We start from the raw sequence: 18,698 nt of genomic DNA, 5'->3' as shown, positions 1-18,698 counted from the left end.
CAGAAAAACTCAAAAGGAGATGGGATGTCCTCCTGCCATGTCTGCTTTTCGCTTACAGGGAGGTACCACAGAAGGGAGTAGGGTTCTCACCCTTTGAACTTCTGTTTGGTCATCCTGTAAGGGGACCACTTGCCCTTGTTAAAGAAGGCTGGGAGAGACCTCTCCATGAGCCTAAACAGGACATAGTGGACTATGTACTTGGCCTTCGCTCTAGAATGGCAGAGTACATGGAAAAGGCAACCAAAAACCTTGAGGCCAGCCAACAGCTCCAGAAGTTTTGGTATGACCAAAAGGCTGCACTGGTTGAGTTCCAACCAGGGCAGAAAGTCTGGGTTCTGGAGCCTGTGGCTCCCAGGGCACTCCAGGACAAATGGAGTGGCCCTTACCCAGTACTAGAGAGGAAGAGTCAGGTCACCTACTTGGTGGACCTGGGCACAAGCAGGAGCCCCAAAAGGGTGATCCATGTAAACCGCCTTAAGCTCTTCCACGACAGGGCTGATGTCAATCTGTTGATGGTAACAGATGAGGATCAGGAGGCAGAGAGTGAACCTCTCCCTGATCTTCTGTCATCAGACCCAAAAGATGGTACAGTAGATGGAGTGATCTACTCAGACACCCTCTCTGGCCAACAGCAAGCTGATTGTAGGAGAGTCCTACAACAGTTTCCTGAACTCTTCTCCTTAACCCCTGGTCAGACACACCTGTGTACCCATGATGTGGACACAGGAGACAGCATGCCTGTCAAGAACAAAATCTTTAGACAGTCTGACCATGTTAAGGAAAGCATCAAGGTGGAAGTCCACAAGATGCTGGAATTGGGAGTCATTGAGCGCTCTGACAGCCCCTGGGCTAGCCCAGTGGTCTTAGTCCCCAAACCTCACACCAAAGATGGAAAGAAAGAGATGAGGTTTTGTGTGGACTACAGAGGGCTCAATTCTGTCACCAAGACAGATGCTCATCCAATTCCAAGAGCTGATGAGCTCATTGATAAATTAGGTGCTGCCAAATTTCTAAGTACCTTTGACTTGACAGCAGGGTACTGGCAAATAAAAATGGCACCTGGAGCAAAAGAAAAGACAGCATTCTCCACACCTGATGGGCATTATCAGTTTACTGTTATGCCCTTTGGTTTAAAGAATGCCCCTGCCACCTTCCAAAGGTTGGTGAATCAAGTCCTTGCTGGCTTGGAGTCCTTTAGCACAGCTTATCTTGATGATATTGCTGTCTTTAGCTCCACCTGGCAGGATCACCTGGTCCACCTGAGGAAGGTTTTGAAGGCTCTGCAATCTGCAGGCCTCTCTATCAAGGCATCCAAATGCCAGATAGGGCAGGGAACTGTGGTTTACTTGGGACACCTTGTAGGTGGAGGCCAAGTTCAGCCACTCCAACCCAAGATCCAGACTATTCTGGACTGGGTAGCTCCAAAAACCCAGACTCAAGTCAGGGCATTCCTTGGCTTGACTGGGTATTACAGGAGGTTTGTGAAGGGATATGGATCCATTGTGACAGCCCTCACTGAACTCACCTCCAAGAAAATGCCCAAGAAAGTAAACTGGACTGTGGACTGCCAACAGGCCTTTGACACCCTGAAACAGGCAATGTGCTCAGCACCAGTTCTCAAAGCTCCAGATTATTCTAAGCAGTTCATTGTGCAGACTGATGCCTCTGAACATGGGATAGGGGCAGTTTTGTCCCAAACAAATGATGATGGCCTTGACCAGCCTGTTGCTTTCATTAGCAGGAGGTTACTCCCCAGGGAGCAGCGTTGGAGTGCCATTGAGAGGGAGGCCTTTGCTGTGGTTTGGTCCCTGAAGAAGCTGAGACCATACCTCTTTGGGACTCACTTCCTAGTTCAAACTGACCACAGACCTCTCAAATGGCTGATGCAAATGAAAGGTGAAAATCCTAAACTGTTGAGGTGGTCCATCTCCCTACAGGGAATGGACTTTATAGTGGAACACAGACCTGGGACTGCCCATGCCAATGCAGATGGCCTTTCCAGGTTCTTCCACTTAGAAAATGAAGACTCTCTTGGGAAAGGTTAGTCTCATCCTCTTTCGTTTGGGGGGGGGTTGTGTAAGGAAATGCCTCCTTGGCATGGTTGCCCCCTGACTTTTTGCCTTTGCTGATGCTATGTTTACAATTGAAAGTGTGCTGAGGCCTGCTAACCAGGCCCCAGCACCAGTGTTCTTTCCCTAACCTGTACTTTTGTATCCACAATTGGCAGACCCTGGCATCCAGATAAGTCCCTTGTAACTGGTACTTCTAGTACCAAGGGCCCTGATGCCAAGGAAGGTCTCTAAGGGCTGCAGCATGTCTTATGCCACCCTGGAGACCTCTCTCTCAGCACAGACACACTGCTTGCCAGCTTGTGTGTGCTAGTGAGGACAAAACGAGTAAGTCGACATGGCACTCCCCTCAGGGTGCCATGCCAGCCTCTCACTGCCTATGCAGTATAGGTAAGACACCCCTCTAGCAGGCCTTACAGCCCTAAGGCAGGGTGCACTATACCATAGGTGAGGGTACCAGTGCATGAGCATGGTACCCCTACAGTGTCTAAACAAAACCTTAGACATTGTAAGTGCAGGGTAGCCATAAGAGTATATGGTCTGGGAGTCTGTCAAACACGAACTCCACAGCACCATAATGGCTACACTGAAAACTGGGAAGTTTGGTATCAAACTTCTCAGCACAATAAATGCACACTGATGCCAGTGTACATTTTATGGTAAAATACACCACAGAGGGCACCTTAGAGGTGCCCCCTGAAACTTAACCGACTATCTGTGTAGGCTGACTAGTTTTAGCAGCCTGCCACAAACCGAGACATGTTGCTGGCCCCATGGGGAGAGTGCCTTTGTCACTCTGAGGCCAGTAACAAAGCCTGCACTGGGTGGAGATGCTAACACCTCCCCCAGGCAGGAATTGTCACACCTGGCGGTGAGCCTCAAAGGCTCACCTCCTTTGTGCCAACCCAGCAGGACACTCCAGCTAGTGGAGTTGCCCGCCCCCTCCGGCCAGGCCCCACTTTTGGCGGCAAGGCCGGAGAAAATAATGAGAAAAACAAGGAGGAGTCACTGGCCAGTCAGGACAGCCCCTAAGGTGTCCTGAGCTGAGGTGACTCTAACTTTTAGAAATCCTCCATCTTGCAGATGGAGGATTCCCCCAATAGGGTTAGGATTGTGACCCCCTCCCCTTGGGAGGAGGCACAAAGAGGGTGTACCCACCCTCAGGGCTAGTAGCCATTGGCTACTAACCCCCCAGACCTAAACACGCCCTTAAATTTAGTATTTAAGGGCTACCCTGAACCCTAGAAAATCAGATTCCTGCAACAAGAAGAAGGACTGCCCAGCTGAAAACCCCTGCAGCGGAAGACCAGAAGACGACAACTGCCTTGGCTCCAGAAACTCACCGGCCTGTCTCCTGCCTTCCAAAGATCCTGCTCCAGCGACGCCTTCCGAAGGGACCAGCGACCTCGACATCCTCTGAGGACTGCCCCTGCTTCGAAAAGACAAGAAACTCCCGAGGACAGCGGACCTGCTCCAAGAAAAGCTGCAACTTGGTTTCCAGCAACTTTAAAGATCCCTGCAAGCTCCCCGCAAGAAGCGTGAGACTTGCAACACTGCACCCGGCGACCCCGACTCGACTGGTGGCGATCCAACACCTCAGGAGGGACCCCAGGACTACTCTGATACTGTGAGTACCAAAACCTGTCCCCCCTGAGCCCCCACAGCGCCGCCTGCAGAGGGAATCCCGAGGCTTCCCCTGACCGCGACTCTTTTGAACCTAAAGTCCCGACACCTGGGAGAGACCCTGCACCCGCAGCCCCCAGGACCTGAAGGACCGGACTTTCACTGGAGAAGTGACCCCCAGGAGTCCCTCTCCCTTGCCCAAGTGGAGGTTTCCCCGAGGAATCCCCCCCTTGCCTGCCTGCAGCGCTGAAGAGATCCCGAGATCTCTCATAGACTAACATTGCGAACCCGACGCTTGTTTCTACACTGCACCCGGCCGCCCCCGCGCCGCTGAGGGTGAAATTTCTGTGTGGACTTGTGTCCCCCCCGGTGCCCTACAAAACCCCCCTGGTCTGCCCTCCGAAGACGCGGGTACTTACCTGCAAGCAGACCGGAACCGGGGCACCCCCTTCTCTCCATTCTAGCCTATGTGTTTTGGGCACCACTTTGAACTCTGCACCTGACCGGCCCTGAGCTGCTGGTGTGATGACTTTGGGGTTGCTCTGAACCCCCAACGGTGGGCTACCTTGGACCAAGAACTGAACCCTGTAAGTGTCTTACTTACCTGGTAAAACTAACAAATACTTACCTCCCCTAGGAACTGTGAAAATTGCACTAAGTGCCCACTTTTAAAACAGCTATTTGTCAATAACTTGAAAAGTATACATGCAATTTTGATGATTTGAAGTTCCTAAAGTACTTACCTGCAATACCTTTCGAATGAGCTATTACATGTAGAATTTGAACCTGTGGTTCTTAAAATAAACTAAGAAAAGATATTTTTCTATATAAAAACCTATTGGCTGGATTTGTCTCTGAGTGTGTGTACCTCATTTATTGTCTATGTGTATGTACAACAAATGCTTAACACTACTCCTTGGATAAGCCTACTGCTCGACCACACTACCACAAAATAGAGCATTAGTATTATCTATTTTTACCACTATTTTACCTCTAAGGGGAACCCTTGGACTCTGTGCATGCTATTCCTTACTTTGAAATAGCACATACAGAGCCAACTTCCTACAAATGGTTTTGCCACCGCCGGTTGTGGCAGGGCCCCTGGTGGGGGTGACCTGCCTGGTACTAGGTGCCCCCTTTCAAATACGAAAAAGGAGGACAAACCCTCTTGGGAAAACTTTGCCCTGATAAGTCTTTCCAAGAAATCAGTCATATTGCTTCCTTCCTACTAGCCGGATGTTATTGCGTTGGGATCTATTTTCTGCATCCTCTGCTCGAAATTCCAATGTCTTAACTATTTCTTCCATGGCTGTCAAGCAATTTGTCAGACCCACAACCGCTTGGGGCAAATCTGCCACCTCCCTTTCCATTGTGGTGACTTGCTGCACCAACTGGCGGTGGTCATCTCACAGCAAGCTCAAATCCACCCCCAGTGTGTCTATTTTAGTTCCCAATGCCTCCCTATTAGCCGTTATGGCTTGAATCTCATCTCGCAATGTTGATCCATGCTGTGCATCTCCCTCCGCATCTGGTTCTCCGTCTGCCAAGGGGACAGTATCTTTCTTCTTTGTGGCCTTCCCCATGGCCGCCACTCCTAGCCAACTGCAAAATGCAGGTAAGTGTATCCAACGGGCTTCAGGGGGGCCCCCTTGTATTCAAGTTTAGGTTGGTTGAGGCAATTATGTCCCCGCTCAGCTCTCACTCATTGCTCAATCCCTGTTAGGTAGCTCATACAGCGTGTTTCCCACTACCCTCTTGAAGCACTGCAGAGCCTGATTAGCCTGGCTCTATTCACCAGTCATTTCGCTCCTGTTTTCACCCTCTCGCACAGCCCCACCTTCTGCTCGGACCCAGGAGTTACTTCACCTCATCTCACCATAATTGCAAGTCAATTGATCCCCTCATCTCTGGGGCGTAGCTGTCCGTCACCTCAAGTCGCTCTGTCAGGACACCGGTCCATTCTCCATCAGTGTCCCGTTCAGGTTCTTTGCCTCTGCGCAGGGGGTCACTTTCTCCCTCAAGTTCGCAGTCCTGACTGGTCACCTGCAGCTACTATTTCCTGTCCTCCAAGGCTTCCATCAGCCTCTGTCAGGACCATCCGCTATCTCGTCATGGTGAGGCCCTCTCAAAACACCTCCGCTGTCGCCGTGGCTGCAGCAGCGGTCCTTTTCGCAACACAGCAGCTGGCTGAGCCTCATATCTCTCTCCCTCATCTCACCTCACACCAGCACTTTCCTTGTCTGGGAGGGGTGTGGTGACGCTTCTGCAGACTTTTCTTTCCCCCAGTACTCTGTTGCCTCTTGTAGGTGTCCTTCCCTGCTGTTTGTCAGGGAGAACGCTCCTCCGTCTCTCAGGCATGCCCAGACGCTTCCTCGATGGCTGCATCTACCATCTTGTGCTGTCCCAAGCACTGCCTTGCCCTCCGTTCCGCTGGTATCCGCCCGCTATCCCACAACGGCGAGTCCCCTCAAGCAGCCTCCACTTTCGCTGCAGCGGTAACAGCCCCCACCCCCAGCACAGCAGTTAGCCACGTCTCTGTCCTCCACCCTGTCTCATCTCCCAGGCTGGCGCGTTCCTCGTCGTCATTCTGGGGAGTGGGGGGGGCTGGGGGGAACACTTTTAGCAGATTCCTCTTGTCCCCCGGCACGCGGGTGCCTGTTGCTGCCATCCTCATCAGCTGGTAGTCGGGGAAATTGGTGTGCTGGCTCCTAGGCGGGTCCAGCCACCATCTTATGTGAGCAAACCCTACCTCCCCCTCCAATCAGACTCCATCCAGGCTTTCTCCTCGCTCTCTACGAGCCTGGGAGTGTGTTGCACACCTTCATCGGGGGTTGCACCACCCCTGAGGGCTCCAAAATCAGATGCACTTTTAGAATTTTAAGATTGGGGCCCTCGGCCGGGAGCTCCTCAGGCTGCTGCTGCTAGCGTTGCCTTCTGAGTCAGGCCACCCCCCCCCCATTAGAGATATATTCTTTATATGTACTTCTCTGATAATCAGTCACCCAATTGTTCTGGACAGAATCGCTTAGATGTTGAAGTAGAAGACTCCCTCTTCTGTTCAGTAGCCACTGATAAAGAAGTATGCAACATCCACCAATAATACCTTTAATCTTTGCTCTCTGAATACAAAATTTTAACTTCACTTTCCAATGCAGATTAGACTTCATTCATGGGTCACTTTTCATTCGATTGTGAGCCACTTTCATTCAGTAACTGGTAACACGTACACCAGTCTCCTTCATACCAATCAGGATTTCAGTCCCATCTATTATTTGTTGGATCCCAGGGATCACTTTTGGTCGTGACAGTCTGAACTTTTGACTGAAATGTGAACTCTTACTGGAAATGTGAACTTCACTATTGCCTTCAAGTTTTTATTAGTACCTTGTCAATTCTTTAGAAATACATACACATATTCACATGTCACTGTACCTGCAGTATCATATTATATAGCACAAGTTTGTCTCCTCAAGTACATATATTAGTACATCTTGTGATTTTCTGGTGGCAAACAGGGTCTGAACCTCTTACTTCCTTTGAATGGTCAGAGTTTTTACTGTTTTGACTTTACACTTCTATCCCTAACCACCCATTTTACTTGCTTATAAAGGGTCCTACTAGGCAGCACCCATCTGTCACTTGGTTCCTTTGTGGGTGATGCACGCCTCTGTGGCCCTGCAAATTGGACAGTTGCAAGGCAGCTGGAAAGTAAATTTAACACAGAACGTGCCCGTGGAACTGAAAAATGGGAACAACTTATGATGGATGTTAGTGGCTGGATGAAGGAAAATCTCTTGAAATTAACTGAGGATAAAACCAAAGTGGCTCTGCTATAGAGCCTTCATACCTTTGGGATTAGCGCACTTTATAAATTTACTTTTCAGCTCAACTCCATTTGCGTACAATAAATGTTCACTGTGCCAACATGCATACACAAAATAATTTAACATAAAAATATTAGAAAGCTTACACTTGGGCCTCTGTGTCAGTTTGCTTACCTTGAAATTCCAGAGGAGAGTGTTAAAGGGTGTTCGTTTCTTTGCTTTTCTTCACACACTGATTGCAACCTTTTCCAGAGGTAGCTATCCCTCCTTCCCCCCCCCAGTGAAGTGATATCTGTGAACCCATACTCCAGTGTTTTGTTTCCATAATTAACTTATGGCCAGTTTCATTTGGCAATGCGTTCTCACTAATCTCTGGGGACTTTGCTACTACAGTTGTTTTAGTATTTTATTTACATTGAGAGGTGCCAAAAGGTACCTTAAAGCCCGAGAGCAGAGTAAATATTCAATATTTTTGGCCCAGAGCACAACAGGGTCTCCAGCTTTTTTCTTTGTATTGTGTGAAACATTTCCCCCCCCCCCCCCCCCCCCCATTTTTTCCTTTCATCTGAACTGTCTGTGGAAACACTGCAAGCTGAGATTAAGACTTTATGCATTGTTCCCACTTCTAGTGGTTGCATTACTTTGTTAGCCTTAGTGTGGAGAAAGTACAACAACATTGGAAGTAGCTCCCATGGTACACTCTCTGCTAGGAGGTTATGCCTCCTGAAGCTTTTGCTGTAACAAGGGAGGCAGCAGACTTCTCATCTCTGTTTTAGTCACAGTCTAGTAACTGCCCCATTGCTTTGATGTCACTTCCTGTAGAGAAAAATATTTATAGTAGAAATGATCAACCCACACAAAAATGTATTCACGATTCACTACAATTACAGTTATGCTTTGGTTCTCTCTGAATGCAGAGTAATTATGCAGGTGTACTCTTGCTTCATCAACTTACATTATCTGAATCCCCGACTTTCTCCTGATTTTTAAAAACTGTAATGTTTAATGCGGATTGTTTTCTTCTTTGGCATAGTTGAACAGCAATCTTTGGTTGAGTCTTCAGTAATGAGAGAGGAAGGCAAGAGGCAGGACATAGAGGATGTGTGCAGTATACCTTCTTGAGGAGTTCTGGTGCAGCTCATGCGTTGGGGCTCATCTTGCCATCTTCTGGGCATGAGGAGCCCCCACAGAAGAACCGTACGATGGAAGAAGGTTTCTGGATTACAAGAATGTCCACTATATCATAAGAAAAGTCTACATGGAAGAACTCAGGAATAGCCTTATCCCATGCTTCTTAGAGTGTGGAGTCATCAACTTATCCAAAACTCAGGCAGCACAGTCACTTTGATCTTCTTGGATTTATTGGCTGCTTTTGCTATCTTAACGCTTGCAGCCCTGATAAATAGATTCAGCCAAACCCTTGGCTGTTATTTGGGTATTGGCGAGCTGGCCTCCATTCTTGAGTGCACATCTGTCACTTTCTTGCCCCCTATCATATTAGATTTTAGGGTATCATGTGTGATGCTCTTAGCCCTTAGGGCCGTAGCCTTACACTTTTGAATTTATGTCTTGTTCCTCTTGCCAAACTTATTGGATCATTTGGCCTTAAATTTTAATCTTAGCTGGCGACACTCAATCCTTTGGATGGACGACCACTGACTAATGGCCTAGTCTAACATCCATTATTGCCTTTCTGCTGTGGCTATTTAGTCGAACAGTCTTCAACTAAACACCAGCAAAACAGGTTGTCATTATTGAAGGCAACTCCTCTTTTTGGTGCCCTGGATGGTGACCTTCAGAATTTGACTCTAGTCCTCAACCAGTAGCTGCACTTCTCAACTTTGGATTTATTATTGATCAAGATCTCTTGTGCCCCACATAATTTTTTTTTTTTTTTTTTTTAACATGAGTAGTTAAAATTCTCTCTCTTCCTCAAAAGTATCGATTTATGGTCATTATTGCTATTATTGACTCAACTATGCTAGGGCAATGCTTGATTTTGAGGGCTTCCATAGTATCAATTACAACACATTTAGGTAGTCCAGAATGCTGCAGCTCTCCTATTACTAGCCTTCGATGACATGCGTCCATCTCATCTTACCTGGCACAACCTCACTGGCTGCCAATAGGGAAACATTCTATTTTAAAATGCCTTTGCATTTGCTGTATGGTGCTTTATGGAACGAGTTCCAGTTCATCAGATCTCTACAGGTACCGCACCACTCTTACAAATGGCCTGCCTCTGCTCATGTGCATGAAATTCCCAAGTATCAATAAGCATTACTGTATGGCCCGTCTTTTACATTTTTGGTCGTTAACATATATGTTGTATGCTACTACTACCCATCTCGGTTTCAGGAAATCCTAAAAAAAGAAAACCTGCTAATTTCTCAATAATCTAATACAATACTTGACTCACTATTCTATTTAGCTCTATTACAACTTAAGTGGTAACAGCACACTTGACATTTTTAACAGTTAATTTATTGGCTCCTGCTGAGCTCTAGTGTGGACAAGCGAGTAGATTCTGGAAAAGGGAGCTAACCAGTATAGTCAGAAAGAATCTTGACGAAACACGGAGGTCGAAAGTTCCAGAAACAATCTATTAGCTCTGTGGAGGACAATAGCAATGAGGTTAAGTGGTTCTTTCGAAGATGTTCACTCGCCCAGCTAATCAGTGCTAGGGAGGACCTGGACCAGTCTAGACCATGACTACCATTAATGAGCTCAGAAAGCAATATAGTGGTTAGAGGCCAGCAGAGTACTGCAGTGTGCTCCTGTTCAAAGGGAATCAGTAATTTGGAAGCCCTTTTTGAGACACCTCACACCCCCTGAATAAAATAAAAGGAGCAGATGCTTCAGCACCAAAGCAAATAAGCCCTTTATCAACATGATGCCCCAAACTATATTTGCTTTCTAGTAGTGGGATCTTTGTGGCCACTTTTGTAATAAAAGGGTTGCATTGTTGCATATGCATAGCTCAGCACAACTTAAGAATTTGTCAAGACGATCAGTAGAGGGCATTTGATCAAGACAAAGTAGGGGAAAGCGGATGGTGGGATCTGCCTTACTGTAGAGAATGCAAGCTTTTGAGCGATGGAGGGAGAGTCACACCACAAAATAACAATATCTCGTTGCCAAGTGCCTTCTATGCGGATGATCCTTTGGTGGCTGATCGTCTGGCTTCTGCTGAGGGTCAGAATGTTAATGGCAAACTGGTATAGGCGACTCATGTGGTTGGTTGGGGAAAACAAATAACATAGGGTTATTTCTGATTATGAAATACCAAGCTCTTGGCTATGCCATGAAACCCGTATAACTAGTCATGTTAACCCAAACTGAATTCTTCAAATTTTATTTTGCTTGTTGGTTCTTGAACAAATCCTGATGTATATTTTAGTGAGGATGTCAGAAGGGATAGTTTGATTGCTGCTGGTCATAAATTGTGGATTTTGAGAGTTGTTGCCTCCATTTTACTACTACCACTCATCAACCCGAAACCTCCATAGGCCTAGGATTTTAAAAGAATGTAGGCATAAGTGGTTGTGCTTATGGTGTCTGTTGGAAGCAAATTCAATGTGCTACTTAAGGGTATTTGAGTCTGTTTATAATGCATCTTAGATTACACAGAGGGTTCTCTAATATTTGAATGCATCTGACCTGTCTTGCTTTTTAATTCATCTTAAGATTGAAATAAAAATACATTATAACTTTGTCTCTTCCTCTGTTAATGTAGACTCCTCAAGCCCACCACATATACCCATGTGTGCCCAAGATGGTGTGGAAAAGAAGAAAGCTGGTGCATCTAATACGAGAGGAGCTAGAAAGACGTCTGAGAGTACACCTCCAAGAAGGCGATCGACCCGGAACAGCAGATCTGAAAGTATAAACCAGCCTTCTAGCCCAGCCAGGTCTAGTAATTCTGGAAGTAATGCCCCAGAGGGTCAGGCATCCTCACAGAATACGTCATCTGGTGACTCAGAAAAAACAATTCCAAAGTCAAGTTCTAAAAAAGAAGCTAAAAAACAACTTCCAAGAAAAAAGAGACTTCGGTCTTCTGTTTGCGACCCTGATGATTCTACATCTAGTGAAGTAGCAGAGGAAGATGCATCTGAGTCACGCCGGGATAGTAAATCTGACCTGGAGAAGAAACCACAATCGGATGACGCGCCTTCCCATGAATCTGACAGTGAAAGGTTGAGTGATCAGCGCACACCTACACTGGAAAAGGAAAGGACTGATGTAGATCACAGCCACCCTCCTCCTGCATCTCCAGACAAAAGTTCTGTTGCTGCTGATGTGTCCAGTGTATTGCATGAACAACTGACAGAAGTTGCAGGATCGTCCTGTTCACATCCGGTGCTAGTGAGTGAACTGCTTCCAGGTGCTAAAGACTCCTCAGCTTCTTTTTTGGAGAAGGAAAAAAGTGAGGAAAAACAACAAAGTTCTTCTGATGAACACTCGGTGACAAAACCTCCACCAGAAGCACAACAGTCACATTTAGAACATGTTTCAGCATCAGTTGAAGATGAGCCAGATGCTAAATCATCTGCACTGAAAGAGCAGCCACCGGGTGATAATGAACATATTCATACTGCAGCCGACGCTGTGCAGCTAGATTGTCTCCTGGCCTCTCCTGGCTTAAAAAAAGAAGAGCCACCTCGCGACATCTGTCCACTTCCTTCTCCTGTTTCCGAGAAAGAGGATCAATCCAGCATTTTTTCAGTTTTAGAAAAAGAACAATCGAATCTTGAACAGTCTCCAGCGCCTCCCTCTCTGGAAAAGGAATCGCAGCCAGGTACTGAACACTCACCTCATAGCACATTAGGAGGGGGACAGAAGGCTGAGCACAGTCGTGGCTCTCCCGTGTTAGACAGAGAGCAGTCACTGGAATACTCTAAAGAGGATGAAAAAGAACAGTCTGATTGTGAACTCTCCCCTGCACCTCCTGCGCTGGAAAAGGAACATGTTGAACTCTCACCTGTTTCCCCTTCATGTAAGAGAAATCACCCCGACCCCCTACTGTCTTCGCATTCTCCTACATTAGAGAAAGAAAGCCAGTCTGATATTGATCTTTCGCCAGCACCTCCAGCGTTAGAAAAGGAGCAGCAGTCTGAACACACAAACATTTCTTCTTCTTTTGAAAGGGACCTACAGCCCCAGGGTACAAGCAAATCTTCTCATGCAACAGAAAAAGAAACGCTGTCTGATATTGAACACTCACCTGCCCCTCCTGCATTGGAAAAGGAACTCCATTTGGATGACGGGGATTCCAGTGCATCATCAAAGGAGCAGAACCTAGATTCTAAACATGCTGTGCCTTCTGCTTGTTCTGCAAAGCAACAGCAGTCTGATATTGAAGATGTGGCAGCTTCGCTGGTGGGGCAACATGGCCCAGTGTCAGATGCATGCTCTTTATTGACGGCATCAGTAAAAGAGCCTCAGTCGAATATTGAAGAGGCTCTGGATTCTGTTTTATCAGCAAAAGAAAACAATCAGTCTGATGTCGGAAGCCTGCTAGCTTCTGTGGTTTCCCCAGTTGAACAGTCTAATAAGTGTGTGGCACAGTTTAAAGCAGTAGAGGAGCAGTCTGTGTCTCTTGCACCGAATGTTGATGGAAAATCCCACCCAGAAATAACCTCATCAGAAAATAAACAATCAGATGAAAAAGTTGCAGCAACGGAGTCACAAACTGCTAAAAGTAGCTGCCCTTTGCCCACAATCGATATTGGAGTAGAGAATATAAACTCCCTTTTAAAATGTGAGGAATCTGGAAAAAGTAAGGATATCACAGATAACCTTAGTGGAGCTACTGTTTCTCTTACAACAGTAAATCAAGCACACGAAACAAAGTCTCAGAGCAAGAGACTTGATGATTTTAAAAGCTCAGACACATGTACAGCTATTTCTGAGAATACTAATAAAAAAGATGTTATAAAAAATAATCAACTGAGACCTACATCTTTCGGTTCAGATGAAGAACCTCTAGAGCACAAGCCAGATACAGAGAAAGAAAAAATTCTTAACGTAAAAGTTACAAGTGGTACAGTTAGCAATGCTTGTACAACTCTTTCGGACATCGCTAAATTAAATCCGCCTGTTGAACTTGAACCTTTAGCAACAAATATACACGCTAAACCTAATGAACCACCTCAACTGGCAACTAAAAAGCGCCGCAAATTTTTTTCTGAAGACAATGACCAAATGGTACCAGTGCAGGTTGATGTGGTCAGCAAGGCAAGTACTGAGGAACCGCTCCGTAATAACGTAAAACCAGAGATAAAAAGTTTCACACACAAAACAGCAGAAAAGACTGCACTTGTGATTAGTACTGATAAAGATGAAGCACACTGTAAAGATTCACATATAGTAAAATCACTGACAACAGAAGGAAAAGATGAAACCAATAAAAAGAAAGAAAGTCGACCTCGTAGGTCTCGATTTCATTCTCCCTCTACAACTTGGTCACCTGACAGCATAACTAGAGAACGCAAGCGATCTCCATCTCCAAATAGAGGTCAAGAGCCATCACCTAAGCAGAGGGCTAGATCTCGTAGCAGAGACAAAAGCAGTGTAAGAAGACAATCCTCACCAATTCTTAAAGCTAGACCTCAAAACAGAGATGCAGGAGGTGATAAAAGTGAGCTATTTTCCAAGCGTAAGTCGCGATCTCGAAGTAAGGACAGAGATCTTGATAAAAATGTCCCCTCTCCTAAGCGTAAATCTATCTTTCAAAGCAAAGACAGTGGTGGAGACCAAAAAGAGCCAACTAACAAGCGCCATTCTAGATCTCCAAGCAAAGACCAGGGTGAAAAAAATGAACCATGGAAAGATTGGAACAGAGACAGGAGAAGTAGACGGCCATCTCGATCTGATTCCTTGCCACGGTCCAGGTCTAGATCTAGATCCAGAAGTAGAACCGGAGGTATGCCTGGCTTGTTGGACCGTAATGAAGAGACCCCAGCTGGGCTCCTTACTCTGCCCCTTCCTCTACCACTGCATCCTCCCATTCTGCATCCCCAGCAATGGGATAGATGGTCAAATGATAACTGGAGAGGTTCTAGAGGTAAAAGGTACAGAAGAAATGAATATGATTATCAAAATGAACATTTCAGGCATGAAAGTAATGATTTCAACAGGGATATTGATGACTCCTATCCACAATATGAGGGCAGGAATGAATATCCAGACTGGGTAATGGATAGAAGTTCTGAGGATCATCGCAGTAGAGATAGGCAGCAATTCAGAGGTTCCCAGTGGGAGGATAATAGGTATAATGCAGGTGATGATTGGTCAAGAAATTCTAACTCTGGTTGGAACACCAACCACAATCAGGGTGGTCGTAGCAAGTTTGTAGAAAGGTTTGATTATGGACACCAAAGTGAAAATAGATGGAGATATAGGCAACCTGTCCCCGGTAATTCTAACGATTCAGAGAATGAACCTACAGGAATTGTGGATAGTCGACCATACAGCCATAAAAATGAGAAAGAATATTTTGAAGCCCCACCTGATCGTTCAGGTTGGACATCTGCATCAAGCTGGGCTGTGCGAAAAACATTACCAGCAGATGTACAGAATTATTATTCAAAACGTGGAAAGAGCGCTACACCCCAGCGTGAATGGACTGAGCCAGATTCTGAATATACAGTGGCAGAGCCTGAATATACAGTGGCAGAGCCTGAATATACAGTGACAGAGCCTGAACATAAAGTGGCAGATTCTGACCATAAAGTGGCAGATTCTGAATATACGACGTCTGAGCCTAAACATACAGAGCCTGAGTGGACCTCTTCAGAACCTGAATGGACAGTGAGAAATCCCGAATGGGTAGCCCAGGAGTCTGAGTGGACCACGAAAAAGCCTGACTGGACAGCACAGGAACCTGAATGGAAAGCACCTCAATCTGAGTGGACCGAGCCGCAGGCTGAGTGGACCGAGCCGCAGGCTGAGTGGACCAGGCCGCAGGCTGAGTGGACCAGGCCGCAGGCTGAGTGGACCGAGCCGCAGGCTGAGTGGACCGAGCCGCAGGCTGAGTGGACCGAGCCGCAGGCTGAGTGGACCAAGCCGCAGGCTGAGTGGGTCTCACCACAGGGTGGGTGGTCAAGGACTCAACCTGACTGGACAAAACCACCGCCTGACTGGACACAACCACCTCCTGACTGGACACAACCACCTCCTGACTGGACAAAGCCAGTTGACGAAACATCTGAACAAGGTATGTACAATGTACAGTTTTCTGTAAATACGTATTTGGCTTACTTTAAACAGCAGAGTAGTTTGCTTAACTGGTACTTTAGCTCTCCTAGAACAGTTAATCAGGGCAGCCTGATACTCACTCTGGGGCCATGTAGAACATCATCCCACTTTTGTTTCACATTAATTGTAGTAACCCTTATTCAAGTAGGACAGTAGTGGAAGTGGCAGTCTTATTACCCTTTCCCACATGCTAATGTATTCCACATCGCATCCGTCAGCCTATGCATGTAGATCAGTGCTTTGGGTGGTTGATTATTTTTTTAAAATTTAATTAAAGCATTGTGCTTTAGCACCCTTCCATTTGCAGACAGCACATTTTCCATCGAAACGTCCTCTACGTTTGCTCAGACATACACTTTTGCTGATAAAACTGTATCGCTCACAAATGATAATATGTGGAAGTCGGGTTTTAGTAAATATTTATAATTTATGCTTCAGAAATTAAGGTGTCTTGATTTGTTTTGGTCCTGCTAAAATCATTGTACCATCACAGTTCTGAATTACAAAAGTGTGCTATATTTTTGCTTTCTAACTGCTGAATGTGTAAGGTTCATTCATTTACGTACACTTCTTTGTGTTGCAAAGAATTACATCCTACAGCCTGCCTTTTAACACTCGCTTTACCCCTGCAAGATTCTTATATAATTAATTTTACTTTTCTTTCTCTGATTGCAATGTGAGAAGAGTCTGTAAACAACAATCCTCGTATTAAAGAAAAAAAACGCAGCAAATTTGACAAGATAAAAACATTTTAAAAGCATCTTTTTTTGCTTGAGTTCTGACAGCCCTCAAAAAATTGTCTCATGACCCACTCTCTGTGGACCACTGATGCAGATAGCACTTCCCTTCTGTTGGGTGTTCAGCATGTGAATAGCTGAGCTGTTAAAATCCTTCTAGGAATCTCTGGTTACATTGACCCGTGATATGTATTAATGATCAGCTGATTGATATGCTTCTCCCAGTCACTGCTCATCTGTTGCCACTTACTCTGCCCCTTCTAGCACATCCTCTTCCCTTCGGTGCTGTTTTCTATGTGACTTCCCCACACTCTTTCTTGTATGCCTATCCCTTTGCCCCAGCCCAAATCTGAGCTCACACCTGTTGTCAGTGTTTGCTCTGCCCGGAACCAAACACCCACCCTTCCATGCTGGTTGCCTGTCCCCTCCTTCCAGACGCATCCCTTGCAAGGTTGCTCTGAGCCCTATCCCCTCCCTTCTGTTGCCTGCCCTTTCCAGGTTTCTCTGAGTCAGTGCCCCCTCCTGCCCCTTGCTCTGTTGCTCTGAGCCCCGTCCCCCTCACTCCCGCCCGCCCCTTGTTCGGTTGCTCTGAGATACACTGGTGATATCTTGCAAGACCCTGTCCGGTCACAGGCGATTAATTCCCATGTAGATAAAAAATATAAGACATCCCCTTCTAACCCTCTCCCTTACATTCGAGGTCAGCTTCCACCAGACTCTCTTGTCTATACAGCTAGGAAAAAGGATAACTCCCAAACAGGAGAAACTCCCCATCTGATAAACGAAGCAAGAGACTATAGACGCTGCAGGGAGGAGGCAGGTGGAGACCACTGGCGGATTGCCAATTCTGTAACCCTCTTATGTAGGTACGACAGCCATATGGGACAAAATGGAGGAACTCCTCCAGTACCTCCCAGAAGAGCCCCATAAAAGAGGGCATAGGTTAGTATCTGAAGGAAACTTTATTTCCAACACTACCATAAGATGTGCCCTTGATGCAGCTGACAGAGCTGCTCGGGGCATCGACTTAAGCCTCCTTCTTAGACGATGCGTATATAAGGCTTTAAGCCTGAGGCCCAACAGAACTTGTTGGCTCTCGCCATTTGATGGATAACATCTTTTTTTGGCCTCAAGTAGATCAGATGTGTGAAAAATGAAAATAGACACTGAGACTGCAAGGGAAATGGGCACACTTTAAACAGCCACTTTTTGTGGTTCCTTTCGCTGCACACCCTTACGTGGGGACTCCAAACAGGTTTCCCCTGAAGCCTCCACAGCATACAATCGCCTGCAGAACCAGGCAACCTCCGATAGAGGCTGTTCCAGAGGCTGCCACATCTGCCAAACCCCGACTTACCGCACATGCCCCCAATCACAAAAGCCCTTTCGGGGAGGTGTTTACACCAGTTTCTACCCATTTGGCAAACTATCACTTCCGACAAGTGGGTGCTGCACATCATACAGAAAGATTATTGCCTAGAGTTACCTACCATACCTCCCAAGATACCACCCTGCAAACACAGTCACCAGAGCACATGAAACTGCTCACGGAAGAGGAACAGTCCCTCCTTCTTAAAGGTGCTGTCAAAGTAGTACCATTTGAACAGGGGTTAGGAGTGTACTACCTGTACTTTCTACTACCCAAAAAAGATGTCTCTCTGGCCCATTCTCGACCTAAGGCCTCTGAACAAATACATTCGCTCAGAACATTTCCGTATGGTCACCCTTCAAATTGTCATACCTTTTCTACAGCAGGGCGAGTTTATGACCTCATTCGACCTGAAAGGTATGTACTTTCACATACCTGTACACCCAGGGATTACCTCAAGATTGTGGTCAATAGCAAAAACTATCAGTTAAAAGTACTCCCCTTTGGAGTCTCAACAGATCCCCAAGTGTTCACAAAGTGCCATTCACGGCTTCTGTTATCTAGAAAACTAGCTCATCAAGAGTTTCACCACCAGTTATCCAGCGAACACACTCAAGAAACTTTACATCTTCTAAACAAGTTGTGATTCACAATCAATATCTCAAAATCCTGCCTCCAACCACAACAAATTCAGCCATACTTAAAAGCAATTCTCAACTCGGAAAAGGGGTTGGCTTATCCCAGTGCGGCAAGAAAAGTCATTTCAGTCACACCTTCTGCAATTTAAACCAGACTGCCAGGTTACAGTCGGAACAGT

At 46.3% G+C, this 18,698-nt stretch overlaps 1 protein-coding gene across 2 annotated transcripts in view; it reads left to right on the top strand.

Moving 5' to 3' along the window:
- The window catches only part of SCAF11 (SR-related CTD associated factor 11), an 828,633-nt gene that overhangs the window by 519,778 nt on the left and 290,157 nt on the right, over positions 1–18,698 (top strand). For both annotated transcript variants that reach the window (XM_069229083.1, XM_069229082.1), the window contains exon 11: positions 11,253–15,734. In XM_069229083.1, coding sequence (XP_069085184.1) covers positions 11,253–15,734 — 4,482 coding nt within the window. The remainder of the gene's footprint in view (positions 1–11,252; positions 15,735–18,698) is intronic.

This window comes from Pleurodeles waltl, chromosome 4_1 (genome assembly GCF_031143425.1).
Source record: "Pleurodeles waltl isolate 20211129_DDA chromosome 4_1, aPleWal1.hap1.20221129, whole genome shotgun sequence".
Lineage (NCBI taxonomy): Eukaryota > Metazoa > Chordata > Amphibia > Caudata > Salamandridae > Pleurodeles > Pleurodeles waltl.
The sequence above is the reverse complement of the archived record's forward strand: the minus strand, read 5'-3'. Positions and strand labels throughout refer to the sequence as shown.